Source organism: Chanodichthys erythropterus, chromosome 6 (assembly GCF_024489055.1).
Source record: "Chanodichthys erythropterus isolate Z2021 chromosome 6, ASM2448905v1, whole genome shotgun sequence".
Taxonomy (NCBI): domain Eukaryota; kingdom Metazoa; phylum Chordata; class Actinopteri; order Cypriniformes; family Xenocyprididae; genus Chanodichthys; species Chanodichthys erythropterus.
Window position 1 is genome coordinate 17,110,320 of NC_090226.1, and position 15,112 is coordinate 17,125,431.

Consider the following 15,112-nt stretch of genomic DNA (forward strand, 5'->3'; position numbering starts at 1 on the left):
AAAATAGATGACTCAATTTTCCATTTCATGCAGACTTTAAAGCCAAAAGACAAAAACAAAATGATCAAAATCTGAAGCTCAAACAGTAGGGGATGGCACTACCAACACCATGGTTATGGGTTAAATTCCCAGGAAATGCATTAACTGGTAAAATGTATACCTAATGGGTTAGTTCACCCAAAAATGAAAATTCTGTCATTAAAGGGATAGTTCTCCCAAAAATGAAAATATGATGTTTATCTGCTTACCCCCTGGGCATCCAAGATGTAGGTGACTTTCTTTCTTCAGTATAACAGAAATGATGATTTTTAGCTCGAACCGTTGCGGTCTGTCAGTTTTATAATGCATGTCAATGGTAACAGTTTATAAGAGTCAAAAAATATACATAGACAAATCCAAATTTAACCCTGCGGCTCATGACGCCACATTGATGTCCAGAAGTAGCATTCATTGAAGTATATGCGCGAGACATCACTGCCGTTGTCAGAGCGCGATCAGACCTCACTAAGCGAGTGCTGAACGCAGTTGGACATAGTGGTGTATTAGAGGTAAAAAATTTGATAAATACTGTTCGGTTTCTCGTACAAACCGATCTTAGGATATGGAATGTGTCGTCACAAGCCGCAGGGTTTAATTTGGATTTGTCTATGCATATTTTTTGTCTCTTATAAATTGTGTTACCATTCACTCGCATTATAAGAATGTCAGACGGCAGCGGTTTGAGTTAAAAATCATCATTTGTGTTCTACTGAAGAAACAAAGTCACCTACATCTTGGATGCCCTGGGGGTAAGCAGATAAACATCAATTTTTCATTTTTGGGTGAACTATCCCTTTAATTACTCACCCTCATTAATTACTCATCCAGAACCCATAAGACCTTCGTTCATCTTCGGAACACAAATGAAGATATTTCCTCGATAAAATCCGATGGCTCAGTGAGGCCTGCATTGCGAGCAAGATAATTTACTCTTTCAGATACCCAGAAAGCTACTAAAGATGTATTTAAAACAGTTCATGTGACTACAATGGTTCAACCTTAATGTTATGAAGTGACAAGAATAATTTTTGTGCGCCAAAAAACAAAATAACGACTTTATTCAACAATATCTAGTGATGGGCGAATCAGGAACCATTGAATTTTCGAAACATTTCGAAACACTTATGATGTAATGAATCCTTTTTTACTCAAATCATGTGACTTTGGCAGTTTGAGACACGCTCCGAACCACTGATTCGAAACAAAAGATTTGTAAAGCTTTGAAGCTTCATGAAGCCCATCACTAGATATTGTTGAATAAAGTCGTTATTTTATTTTTTGACACAAAAAGTTGCTTCATAACATTAAGGTTGAACCACTGTAGTCACATGAACTGTTTTAAATATATATTTAGTAGCTTTCTGGGCATCTGAAAGTGTTAATTATTTTGCTGGCAATGCAGGCCTCACTGAGCCATCGGATTTCATAAAAAATATCTTAATTTGTGTTCCGAAGATGAATGAAGGTCTTACAGGTTTGGGACGATATGAGGGTGAGTAATAATGACAGAATTTTCATTTTTGGGTGAACTAACCTGGGATGAAAAAAGAAGAAAAAAAAAAAGAAACTGTAAAATGTCATGACTTTTCCACTTAGGCCTCGCCAGCTGTTGGACTATGTTAACCAATATCCAAATATCTATTGAGCAAACTTGCATTTATTTTGGCTTCATTCTGGTATTTAATGGCCACCATGCAATTAATTCCCAATGGATAAAACCCTGTTTCAGAAATACGTCATATTCCGGAAGCAAAATGTGTTGCAAAAAGCCATTCACGTTGACTTAATGTCAATTGACTCATACAAGCTAATTAGGTCATTTTATGTCTGTTCTTGGTGAACTGTATTGTCTTATTGCGCTTTGCATCGAGCACTTCCTTTCTGTGTCTACTGCTTTGTGTAGCTGTGATGTTGTGAATTAAAGACTTCATAGCCAGCTGATGACACAGCACAGAACACTGCAGCCTTGTCAGACAGCGATCACATGACTTCTGACAGGATGTGATTCCCTTGAGGACAATTATCTGAGGCCACTCTTCCCACGAGAGGGAAAAGTCAAAGATGCATGCAGATGCTTCAAGAAGAAGAAGAGTATTCACACTGATCCCGCACCAGCTTTTTTCTGCTGCATGACATATTGTGAGAAATCTTAAGATCAGGGTGGACAAATGATTTATATGCATGTTTATGTTATATAGAAATTATTCACACTAAATGAATGAAGGAATTAATGAATACGAATAGCCTATATTTTTAACAGAATAAAGATATGGGTCATTTGTGTGAATGAAAAACTATAGGCACACATGATGCCAATTATATATGTTTTACTGAACAAATAAAAAGAAGTGATTGCTGTCCAGTGTCCAGCATATGAGGTAGGCTAATCGAGCAATAAAGCATATATAATTTGAATAACTTTTTCTTTGAACTTCCTTTCTCCACTTCTAGGAATATGTTTTATATTTTACCAAGAGTTCATAAGGGTGTGTGAGTGTGTGTAAGGGGGATGTTACACTCTTTGCCTCTCTTTGCCTTGATGTGCAGTAAACAGGCTTTGGAGAGCCCAGCTGTGAGGGCTTATTGTTGGAGTCGGTAGGAAGTGCTGATAGCTTGCGCAGCTGAACAAAAGCGGGATGAGCGAGTGGAGGGGCGCTCCAGACTCGTCGGCTCCAGCCGAGATTCTCTCTCACAGTCCCGATACTGCACTCCCATTGTTCAGCTCCTCCTCCGCCTCCCCTCAACCCCGCTCAGCTGTGACCGAGCCAGAAACGCTCCAGTCCCTCGAACTCCTGCAGGATGTACAGCTATGTGCACGAGCCATCGGTAAAAATAACGTGCACACATTCGTGCACGTCATCGGTGCATATTTAGGTTTTATTTTAAATGAAATTCGCCTGTTACTGTTATAAAAAGTACATATATTGCAAATAAAATTGTCGTCTCTGTTTTATCATTTTCTTGGCAAATGATAACAAAATGGCGTCTTGCATGTTTACTTTTTATTTAGTAGACAAACTTGTTTTTCTTTCAAATTAGCCTACAAAAAATGCAGAACTGCTTATTTTTTTAAATAAATAAAAGCCTAAAAACATTAAAAATGACTTTTTATTCGTTAAACATGTTAAAATGTAATGTATTTTTAAATAACTTCGCAATAAAATAAAAGCTTCCCTCGAATCTAACAATCCCCTCTGGCTCAATAGGCTATTTTTCACTTTGTCTCTCACTTTTTGTGTCTTCACAAGAGTCTTTCGCAGGACGACAATGGCAGTTTGCAGGTGCGCGGAGCGGTAATCGCATCAGAGGTTTTAAGTGATAAATGAGCGCTGACCAGTTTGTTCTCAGGATTCCGCAGCGCGCAGGTGAATGGGGGAGAGCGGAGGGATGCTAGCCTGTTGTTTGTTGTTGCTATAGAGACCGCCCGCTCGGCGCCAGGCTGACAGGCGTCAAGGCTCGAATGAATGGGTGACGTCACGGCGCTGGCGCCCGGCAGTCTGCTTCGGTTTGTTTGGACAATCTGGGGGAAGAATCAGAGCACAGCAATGCGAAGTTATGTGAGTGCGCGCTCAAGGCGACGCGCACAGATGAAGGAATTTAAAAGTTTGCGCGAGGAAACACATTCGAAGAAAGACAATGAGACAATCATTAACAATTTGAATAAAAATGAGATTGTGGCGAGACTTAGTTGAGGATAAACCTCAGCACTATCCACAAGTCATGTAATGGACTATGAGTATTTTATACAATACAAAATAGTTTAAATGTAATGGTAGCAATAACATTCATTTTAACCTATAGCCTACTTAGGCAACAGTTCACAGTCTATTTGTATATCATGTCCTGTTGAATCACGATTTTATCAAATTTTATGCAAACCACAAAAACAAATAGGCCTATTTGATATTAAGCAATGATTTATAACTTCATGGCTTAAAAATGCACTGTAAAAAAGTTTCACTGCTGCTCTAACAGTCTGAAATTCTTGAAAAGCAACATAAATAGTTTGGCATATTATATATTTTCTTGTTTCTTTTGTTTTAAAATATTATTATCAAAATCAGTGTTGCATAACCAAATGCATGAAGCCATTTTGTTGTTCCCATGTGAAAAAAGTACTTTTCAATAATGTACTTAAAGTGCTCTATTTTCGTTCACTAATTTTGTTCTTAATATACTAAAAATTCTTCTTTAGTAGAAAAAAATAAAACTTAAATGTGCTTTTAAAATACTATCTCTGTATTTAAAAAATGTATTTAGATATAGTACATTTGAAGCCATAGTGTACTACAAGTGGTAACTAAATATATTTTTTAAATACAGAGATAGTATATTAAAAGCATATTTTAGTTCATATTTCATGGTGTCACACAGTTGAGTACACTTAGATGTTCTTAAGATGTACTAAAGAGGAATTTTTAGTATTTATTAAGTACAAAATTAGTGCGCAAAAATAAAACACTTTAAGTACATTATAGAAGTGTACTTTTTTCACCTGGGTTACTATGTGACTACATTGTAAAAAAGAATTGTTGGTTTAACTTAAAAAAGTAAGTTGGTTGTCTTAAACTTTTGAGTTCACTGAAATTAAAAAAATTGAGTTAATACAATGAAAGCGATTGGTTTAATCTACAGAAACTCAAAAGATTATGTTATCTGAACAACGTTAATTATTGAAGTTGATTTGATAAAAGAAAAATTGTTGTGATAACAAAATAACAAAAGTGTAGAAGGTCATTGATTTTTTTTTTAAAGCATAAAAAAAATCATATTTGTATAAAATGGTTTTGTGTGCACGTGTGTAGCCAAAATATAACATGTTTTGAACCTTTATGGACACTCACATGTGTTCAAGGTGCACATTTCGCGCTGCATAATGTCAAAAATGACTGTGACGAGTTAAATGGATGGAAACAAAGATGCTGATGAAACATTTTACAGTGTGCTTTGTTTCTTGAAGCAGCCCACATACGAAGAAAGCTTGTTTCATTTAAAAGTAATAACTGTTGCCTGTTGATCCTCGACCACCCCCACCCTCCGCTTGATCTGTCTGCTTCACCTGTGGAGTGCACGGACAGCTGGATATCCACAGATCATCCGCAGAAGACACACATTTGTTTCCATTTGTAACACCATCCCCCAAGCATATTGAAACTGCGATAACAGAGCCGCGCCGTCATTGGCTCAGCGAGGGACTCCGGTGAAATCCTATTGGCCCAGGCCTGCAAACACGAGTGTTTGGTGACGCCCACAAGCCCCGAGATCCTTTATATACCGAACAACTCGGCACTGTGAGCATGTGGTGAACTGTCATCGCACTCCCGACGCCTCAAGACCCAAAAGGAGTACGAGCATATCGCTTCAACTCAAATCTCTTTGACTTAATCGTCAACTTTTACAGCCAGAATGAAAGTTGTGGGACCTACCTGCGCGCTGAAGAGCGGCAAAGTTGGAGGCGAAGATGTTGTCCGCTGCCTCTCCGACCAGAGCCTGGCCATCTCCAAGTGCAAGATCCCGCTGCTGGACGAGCAGATGACCATGTTTCTCCAGGACATGAACAGCTGCTACAGCAAACTGAAAGAGCTGGTGCCCACGCTACCGACCAACAAGAAAGCCAGCAAGATGGAGATCCTGCAGCACGTTATTGATTACATCTGGGACTTGCAGGTAGAGCTGGAGAGCAAGAAGAACCAGAGCTCCGCTCCGCGCACTCCCCTCACGACGCTGAACGCGGAACTGGCCAGCATCTCCGTTGAGGTAAATATCAAATACTAGGCTATATATGGCACTTTCTGTTGAAATAAATATGTTCGTAACCAGAATGCCTCAACTCATGATGTTTCCCCTCTTGTCTTGCAGAACGGCTGTTCAGATGACCGAATCATGTGCCGTTAAAGCTGATGCTCCGGTTTCACATCAACTGATAGAAGCATCGCGAAGAAACAACAAGGTGCGCTGAGGTGATGATGGAGAACCGCCGTGACGCCTTGAACTGTGTTGGGAGAGTCTCATTCTCCTGTTGTAGAGGAAAACAACTTTCAGTAGAGAGTCACAAAACCCGTGGACATGAGAAGTGTGATGTGCTTTCTCTCTCTGAGATCTTCCCAAACATACCGATGTGTGTTAGCTGTGGAATCCATGGCGATTATTCACTTATAGTTCATGCATTTCCCTCTCGGTCAAAGTTTCTCCAATGTTTTCTTAACTCTTTAGAAAAAAAATTCTATTTTGTTGTAAATGTTTTCTCAGATTACTGAGCGAAAGAATGTATTGTATATTACAATGACATATGATGTGAATGCTTTATTGTGTTTTTTACAATGTATATTGTTTTTTTTAATTAAAACATGAAAATGAGACATATTTGGGACTTGTTTGGTCACTTTTGTATGTGAGAATGAATGAAAGTTGAACTTAAATACTTAATTTAAAAAAAAAAAAGTTTTTCTATTTTAAAATGGTTTTTTTTTTTTTTTTTTTTTTTTTTACAAGATTAGAGGTCATTTAGCTGGTTAATACATTAAACATTTTGCTGTAACATGTTTTCCTTGTGTTACACAGTTCTCTTGTCAGTAAATGAACCGAAAGTGATCTTATCACTGCAGATTGTATAGTGTATACATGAAACAAAATCAGCCATTAAACTTTCAGTTTTAGTGGCTTCACTTTAGTGTGTTTATCTGTTTGAAATTTCACAAACACAACAAATTTAGTTGGTCTACAGCAACATTTCATCTGATATAACTACAATAACAAGGAATATAGACTAAACCAAAGGCATTAATAAAAAAATAAAAAAAAAAACTATAGTTTAGGCTACTCAGATGGAACTAATCTTTAAAAAACAAAAATGCTACTTGTATAAATTTAAATAATTTTAAGTATTGCTTCATTCACTATTAAAGCTATTTTTAGCTATAGTGATATTTGCTAACTCTTTTTAAATCTATAATTCGGCTTATTTTTATACGCATCCCTGTATTTAAACACGGGTAGCGGAAGGGTTAAGTGTTTTCCGAGAAAAAGGCAGTTCGTTATAAGATTTATTCCGTCTCCCTGGTGCAATGTTTTTCTCATTTCCCTGCGGTGTGATGCGCGCAGCTGCAGGCCTCGCGATGTGCGGCTCGGCCAGTGTGTGTGATTGTGTTTGTGTGATCGCTTTGTGCCAAGGGCAGGGGAGGGCGCAGACTGAGCGGCGCCGCCGCACACCTGGGGAAGTTCAGGTTAAATCGCTCCACATTCCTCGGCACACAGCTGATTGAAACATTAACAAACAGTAATCCGCAAGCCCGGGCTGCAGATGGGCCGGGAACACAGCCAAGGAACTCTCACTCCCTCTGTATAGTTTCCCACATACTACAACGAAAGCTTCTTTTAATAAGAACTTAGCGCATTTAAACATAGAGCGCCACACATTATACAGCCAACTTTTCCACTAGAACATCAACTAAGCTCAACAGCACGACTTTTGAAACTGGGGGACAAAAACAACATGTTGTTTTTCAGGCCAGTGCGAGATATTTCAATTAATTATAGTTATGAAGTCCCCCTCCACTCCAAATTAAAACAATGTAGCCTACATGCTAATTAAGGGGCGTTTAGCCTTGCATATATGTAGGCTAAGTAGACTATTGAAACTTCTCTTAGACAGACGGGAAAGTGATGGATGATCTGTAGTCCAAATCCATTTTTAGTAATTCCTATGCTCATTGTTTTCATTGAATGACACTTATTTACAGCCTGTTAATAAGACAATCCCTTTTCAAGGATAAAGTTCGTTTTGTAGTTGAGGCAGGACATTTTAGCCTCTAGCGCCCCTCTGTGGTAACGCGGTGAACTTTATTTTACCTTCCTCCATCTGATCCCAAACACACACGTAGCCTATTGGTGTGTTGAAGACTTTCCGTTGACTTGTGACTTTTTGTTTTGAACTAACAATATTTTCTGTACCATCACAGAAACATTTTGAAGTATTATTTATATTTATTTAGTCGCTTTAAGTCACTCGAACAGTGAGGGGATTTTATTAGTTTTACACCGTTAGGAGGACACGCTAATGTTGCTTAACCTGTATTGATGAGGATTTTGTTAGTGTTTTTTTTTTAATTCGACTGCGATGATATTTTGTTAACTTACCTACTAAACTGTTAACCCTTGAAAAAAAACCTGTTGACATAGTGAAGAGCATTTCAAATGTCCTCAAAAGTAAGTTTTGAACATGTTTCACTATACACAAACACACTGCTCTATCGTTTACAGTTACTTTCCATAGACATAATGATTTTTATACTGAAAAAAATCCTGGTATTACGATCCTTATGGGGACATTTCATCCTTACAACAAATAGGGAATACCTGAACCGCACACACATGTTGGGTTTCCATGTTTTATGGTGACTTTCTATAGACATGAACTCCAACTTCTAAACTATTAACCTTCAAAAAAAAAAAAAAAAAACCTGTTGATATATGTAGGTTAAAGTAGCCTTAAACATAGTGAAAAGCACTTCAAATGTCCTCAAAAGTCAGTTTTGAACATGTTTCACTTTACACACACACGTTGGGTTTGTTTTTACTGTGAAAAAAATATGGTGTGATATGGTTTATGAAATTCATGGTATTACTATCCTTATGGGGACATTTGGTCCTTACAACATATGGGAATACCTGAACCACACACAATTTAGGATGACTTAAGTGAAGTTGTTAGTTAAGTTAAGACTTAAGTTGTTTTCCTTAATGGGGACCAAAAAAAAAAAAATTGGTCAAAATGATTGTTATTACACTCTTTGTGGTCCCCACATGCTAGGGTTTATCAGGACCACACACACAAAGTTTTTTTTTTTGTGAATTGTGGGGACATTCCATAGACGTAATGGTTTTTATACCATACAAACCATATTTTCTATCGCCCTACACCTAAACCTACCACAGGAAACTGCACATTTTTACTTTCTCAAAAAAAGCTCAGTCTGTATGATTTAGAAGCCTTTTGAAAAATAGGGACATGGGGTAATGTCCTCATAAGTCACCCTCTCCTTGTAATACCTATGTGATACCCATGTCATTATACAAATTTGTGTCCCGATATGTCACAAACACACACACACACACACACACACACACACACACACACACACACACACACACACACACACACACACACACACACACACACACACACACACACACACACACACACACACACACACGTTAATGGGGACATTCCATAGACTTGTATTGTTTTGCATACAGCTAGTTATAAAGAATATAAGCAAAACCTAACTGAAAATTTGCTGCATTTTTACAATTTAAAAAAAAAACTCAATTTACTTCATTTTATACCATATTTACAAATGAGGGTGTACTCAAAATGAGATTTAGATCACTTCTTAGTACAAATTTGTCATCAAAATAAAAAACGTAGGTACACACAAACTGCAGAACATCCATGTCACGTTTAAATAGAATTTTTATTTACAACAATATCAACATCAAGCAAAATAATTAAGTGTAATGTAATTTACATCCTGTAAAATGTGAGCTTATCTTCCATGTTCACACCCCTCCGTCAACCAGTTCTGAAAACACACCAGAATAACCTCAATTTCCCGGAATTATCATTTCAAAATATACTTTGTCACAATCAACAGTAATCTAGTGAAATGAACACAAATGATAGTTGCTTTCCTGAAAAGACTGAAGAGACTGTCTTATTATTAGTTTCCCCATTGTGTTTCATTCCCGCACATGGGAATCAGCATTATTTGAAGTCACTGATGGTAAAGACTTGACTAATGAAGCGGCCGAGGATCACTGCAACACAGAGATGCACGGATGAGCGTCTTTGTCAGAATGGATTCCTTATTACTCGTACTTTTAAAAAGCACATCCGAGAGGCTCTTAAAAGTGGTTTAAGAAACGTTTTAAAACGAGGTGTGTAGTCACAATTCGTCTTGGCAGTTCTGTAGATAATTCATAATCATTAAAATCTTACAAAACTTAAACTGAAACCGCATGATAGAGAAACCCTCCAAAAGCACAGACAATACTGCTAAAATATTAACTGGCCTTAAAAATAAACAGGTATACTTGGTTTTGTATGTATACAGTATATAGTACAAAATCATAATATGTAGTAATATGTTCATATGATATGTACCTTTTACTCTGCGCATTTGCGCAAAAACATATATAAATGGATACATTTCTGTAATCAAACTTGAGAAAACAGAAAAAGAAAAGACTGAAAAAATATCTTTGGATTGTGCATGTTTTTTTAAAGGTAGATTTCCGAAGAACCGACAGTACGATACAGTGAGAAAGTGAGTTATTTTCCTTAATAAGAGCTAGCTTAAAGAGCAACATCAAGCGTATCATCTGAAAACTTGCACCATTATTATTTTTTTCGGTCAGAACAACAAATGGAAATGAAAATAAAACGATGAAAACGTCACTGCATAACATTTCTGCGATAAAAAAAAAAAAAAAAAAAGTGCCATCCAAACATAATGGCAGTCATTGTTGGAAAAAAAAAAGAAAGAAAAAGAGGCTGTGCTGGAAAAGATAAAAATAAAATATTTTCTCCCTTTGATAAAAGTTAGAATAGATGTAAAACCCAGAGCAGTATTGACCTAAAATATAGATAAGATGGACCTAACCGGGCCCAAACTCTGTGCAAAAAAAGTATGTAGTAAAAGCATGTATGATACATATGTAGCATACAGTATTTACAATTCCAATCTTATTCACACAAAAAGAAAAGAAAAAAAATCCCGTCTAATACTGCAGTACCATTTGCTTTTTGTTGACACACCACTTCGGTGGATTGAGAGGAGGATTATTGCTTTGATATGTGTAAGTGATGAAGTTCTGGTGCTTACAATTCCCACGGTTTTAATTAAAACAAGGCTTGTCCGAAACAAAGTCAAAATAGACAATATGCACATAATCGTTCTATAAGGCTAGAAAAGCAAGAAATATATTGCAACTATCCTTTTCCGTACTAGCCTTAAAATAAAGTGCTCCCCACACTGTCAAGTTGTACCACAACCGTTCCTACTCTGTTCCCCCTGGTGGTTATGTTGTGTACTGCAGTACAGCCACGTGGGACAGGAGAGAGAGCCTGCTGCACTTGCTACTGGGCATATTCCGAAAACCCCCCACAGAGAAGGCTCGAGTCTCTCTCTTTTTCCCTTTCGATGTCTTTTTCTCTCTCAGTCAAGTTTTCACTGAAGAGTTCCAGTGATATCTCCTCTACGAGGCGTATTTTATAGCTTCATGGTGACATTTCCTCACTGGACTGATGTGCGAGTCCGAGTTAGACTCCAGCTTTGACAGAGATGGCTCATCGCCTCAGCAGTACTTCTGTAAAACACATTATATATGCACAGATTAGTCACATGTGATGTGTTTTAATGAAGTTATGCTAATGTAACTGAATCAACGCTGCCTGTACCTGATCGGGTCCCATTGGCATGCGTCCCATGCCCATGGCGTTCATGCCCATCTGGCCCTGCATTGGGGGCATCTGCCCTGCACCGTTGCCATTTACACCCCCCTGCATGGAACCGTTCATCATCATTCCCCCGTATTGTCCCGGCGCCCCCTGCTGGGGATATTGCTGCTGCTGAGAGTATGAACTAGGAAACAGATAAACAGGAGAAAATTTAAATACACATTATAAAAACCATTCATTAATGTTTGATGGTTTTGACTGACAGTTTCAATTAATTCACAATTATTTTTGTCTGAAAAGTTTCTCATTTATTTAGCAGTGTTATTTTAGTATTATTCATATACTATTATAATATTTATTAATTTAAGTTTAAGTTCTCGTAATTTTATGTGCTTTTGTCATTTTCATTATTATTATTTTTTTTTAAATATCTCTATTTAGCTTTAATTTTTGTTTTGTTTTGTTTTAGTTAATAAATTGTACAATTTTATAGCATTTCTAGCAGGTTAAATATTATTTTAGAACTGAACATAACTAGAAAAGCTTATATATAATAACAATAATATATAATAATACATATTATATAAAACCGTAATATAATCTCTAAAATAAAATTTATATATTTATATATATTCATATATTTTTATATTTTTTATTTTTATAACTATAGTAATTTCCATAACATTTTCAAGACTTAAGCACCATTCACAACAAGAACAATAACTATGACGATAACTATATTAGCATCCACACCAGCGAATTATATTATTCTGTAATGCTCGAGCTCCTTAAAGCAGGATGAATTCTGATTGGCTGTCTATATTTTTATTGCTCATCAGCTGAAAAAAAAAATATATATATATATATTGTTAATGTGATTACAATATTTTTTTCTCTGTGCTGTTATCATTATAGTTGTGGTGTGGACACTCCTCTTTTACGATTTTTAAAAATATATTATTATAGTTATCATCCTTTGTGTGAACATGCCTTTAAAGGAACACTCATTTTCTCATTTTCCAACTCCCCTAGAGTTAAACAGTTGAGTTTTTCCGTTTTCGAATCCATTCAGCTGATCTCCGGTTCTGGCGGTACCACTTTTAGCATAGCTTAGCATAGTTCATTGAATCTGATTAGACCGTTAGCATCTGGCTCAAAAATGACCAAAGAGTTTCGATATTTTTCTCGAATTTCCAGAATGAGAGTATAGTTCCTAGCCATATCAGCCTAGAAAATCACAACTTTTCATTTTCTGTCAGTCTTAGTACATGATGTAACTACAGAAGAGTCGAGTTTTAAATAGGAAAAATATCAAAACTCTTTGGTCATTTTTAAGCGCGATGCTAACGGTCTAATCAGATTCAATGAACTATGCTAAGCTATGCTAAAAGTGGTACCGCCAGAACCGGAGATCGGCTGAATGGATTCGAAAACGGTAAAACTCAACTGTTTAATTCTAGAGGAGTTGGAAAATGAGCCAAAATCGTCTTGACATTTCCATAGCTTATATGCTGCATAAGGGTTTATAACTTACTTATTCATAGGCATGGGCCCCTGTCCCCAGCCCTTCATCTCTGCTGATTGGTACATGGGATTGCTCTGTGGGTGCTGCTGCATCATGGGATTCTGAGGGCCACCCATACGACCAGATATCATATTGTTAGGGGGGCTGCTGCCTGTTCCCACAAATGAAGGGTCCCCCTGCTGGCCCATACCTGCAATCACAACACAGAGATATTTACAAGAAAGCAAGAAGAGCAAGCATAATTTACAACTGATATGCCTAAGCTAATCAATATTCTATCCAATGCTGTTAACCACAATGTTATTTTATAGTGCATCTCAGGAGTGTTTCTAGCTTTTTCCATGAGTACTTGGGCACATTAAAAAAAAAAGTGTCCCTATATTTTGATACTATTATAAATAAATGTGCACAATTTTTTTTCCCCTGCAGTAAAGAGTGGTTCATAATCTGCACGCAATTTGCCTGTAAGGGTGGGGCAACCTGTCACTCACTTGAGATTGCAATAGCAAACCACAAGCATCCACTCAATTCCCATTGGACAAAATCAAGTCCCGTCCATACATTTTTTTCTTGTTCGAGATCGGTTTTACTAGGATATATGTCACAATAAGGAATGTGTGTAGACTTTAAACAACGACATCCCAATATGATAACTAGCCTACCATAGTTGCCTCCATAGTTAAAGGCCTGCTGGGCAGGCTGGTTTATTGGGGGTCCTCCCATCGGATTGTCCATTCCTGTGGGAGCTGTGACATTTGGAGGGGGACTGAAGCCTCCGGCTGCAACCTGCTGCTGTTGCTGCTGCTGCTGCTGCATTATCATCATCATCCTTTGTCTTCTCATCTGCTGAAAAGAAGAAAACAAAGGATAAAACTGACACTGGTTATGTTTTTGTACATCAGTCTTACATAAAATTGTATACTTCAGTTACACTGCATAAATTGGGGGTTAAGTATGACATGTGCAACTCCACAAAATGCAAACGCATATGAATATGGTCTGTTTATACCTCTGTTTGAAGATTCATCATTTCTCGGCTACGCTGGGCCATCATCTGAGCATTCAGAAAACCGGGCTGAAAGATGAGGAAGGGTGATTTTAGAGAAAATTAACATGTATATAAGGTTTCAGATTTCATTAAAAGAAGAAGAAAGTACCTGTCCACCCATGCCTTGCTGCATGCTAGGTCTCATGCCAGGGTTTCCAACAGGGTTGTTATCTGGCCTCATCCCCATGCCCTGCCTGCTCTGGTTCAAAAACTGCAGCAAAGAAACATGTTGTTGAAAATGGGATTTCAAGTTTCAATCATGGTTCATTTAGGCCATGTACACACTGCAGCTAAATTAGGTTGTCAGTTCACCTTTTAGTGCTTAATCGCGTTCTGTACACACATGTAATGATAATTTAGGGGATTCACTCCCGCATTTAAATGCGGTTGTCACTCCTAAAACTTATAGTGTGTACGTGGCCTTAGATCCTAAAAAATAATAATCTGCAACAGCAACATTCTATATCTCTGTCTCCGTATTACTATTTTAAAAATTAAAACTACTTTAAAAAAAAATTAAAAAATGGAACTAAACTTTGAATCGCAAATATTTATTACTGAATTTTTTAAATGACAATTATGTTTGTAAAATGTCTTCATTTGAAATATTCCCTGCTTAAATATTCAAAAATGTTCAACTGCAGTCCTCAAAAATGAAAGCCCTGTTTATATGTTTATTCCAATAAAATCTATTTAATTACATATTATTTAATAACATTTTTGTCATTAATATTCTTACATGTGGTTACGCTACATAAATTTCATTATGTTTTTAATGTAAATATACAAGCATTACAAGTAAATGTTTTATATAAAAAGGTGTCCCACTTTTTTTTGTCATAGCAAAAAGATCTGACTGAACAATAATGATTTTTCTGCCATTAATTATTAATTAGTAGTCACAGCCCTACATTACACAAAATAATACAGCCAAATATATTCTGGAAAAGTATGATTTCTAAAATGTGGATCAGCTGTAAAACCATGTTAATCGATTACACTTCCTCATATTTGTCAGTTGAGTGCCACTGGAGTGCAGCTG

General features: G+C 36.9%; 2 protein-coding genes across 7 annotated transcripts in view; one reads left to right on the plus strand and one right to left on the minus strand.

Annotated features, from left to right (window-relative positions):
• Positions 1-5,350: 5,350 nt before the first annotated feature.
• On the plus strand, positions 5,351-6,402 carry id1 (inhibitor of DNA binding 1, HLH protein). Its single transcript, XM_067387342.1, has 2 exons — positions 5,351-5,796; positions 5,899-6,402. Exons 1-2 carry the CDS (start codon positions 5,446-5,448, stop codon positions 5,932-5,934), a joined length of 387 nt encoding a protein of 128 aa, XP_067243443.1. The 5' UTR covers positions 5,351-5,445; the 3' UTR covers positions 5,935-6,402.
• A 3,072-nt stretch (positions 6,403-9,474) lies between these two features.
• Positions 9,475-15,112, minus strand: part of ncoa3 (nuclear receptor coactivator 3) — a 51,088-nt gene continuing 45,450 nt past the window's right edge. For 5 of the 6 annotated variants that reach the window (XM_067388274.1, XM_067388278.1, XM_067388275.1 and 2 more), the window contains exons 18-23: positions 14,180-14,281; positions 14,032-14,097; positions 13,685-13,868; positions 13,032-13,212; positions 11,498-11,681; positions 9,475-11,406 (exon numbers count right to left, since the gene is read on the minus strand). In XM_067388274.1, coding sequence (XP_067244375.1) covers positions 11,395-11,406; positions 11,498-11,681; positions 13,032-13,212; positions 13,685-13,868; positions 14,032-14,097; positions 14,180-14,281 — 729 coding nt within the window. In that variant the 3' untranslated portion in view covers positions 9,475-11,394. The remainder of the gene's footprint in view (positions 11,407-11,497; positions 11,682-13,031; positions 13,213-13,684; positions 13,869-14,031; positions 14,098-14,179; positions 14,282-15,112) is intronic. The other variant, XM_067388279.1, reaches the window with a different exon arrangement.

Bases quoted from the DNA above. Each gene is read 5' to 3' on its own strand.
- id1 (XM_067387342.1), top strand. From the start codon at position 5,446: ATGAAAGTTGTGGGACCTACCTGCGCGCTGAAGAGCGGCAAAGTTGGA. The intron at 5,797-5,898 runs GTAAATATCAAA...CTTGTCTTGCAG, and splicing joins TGGCCAGCATCTCCGTTGAG to AACGGCTGTTCAGATGACCG.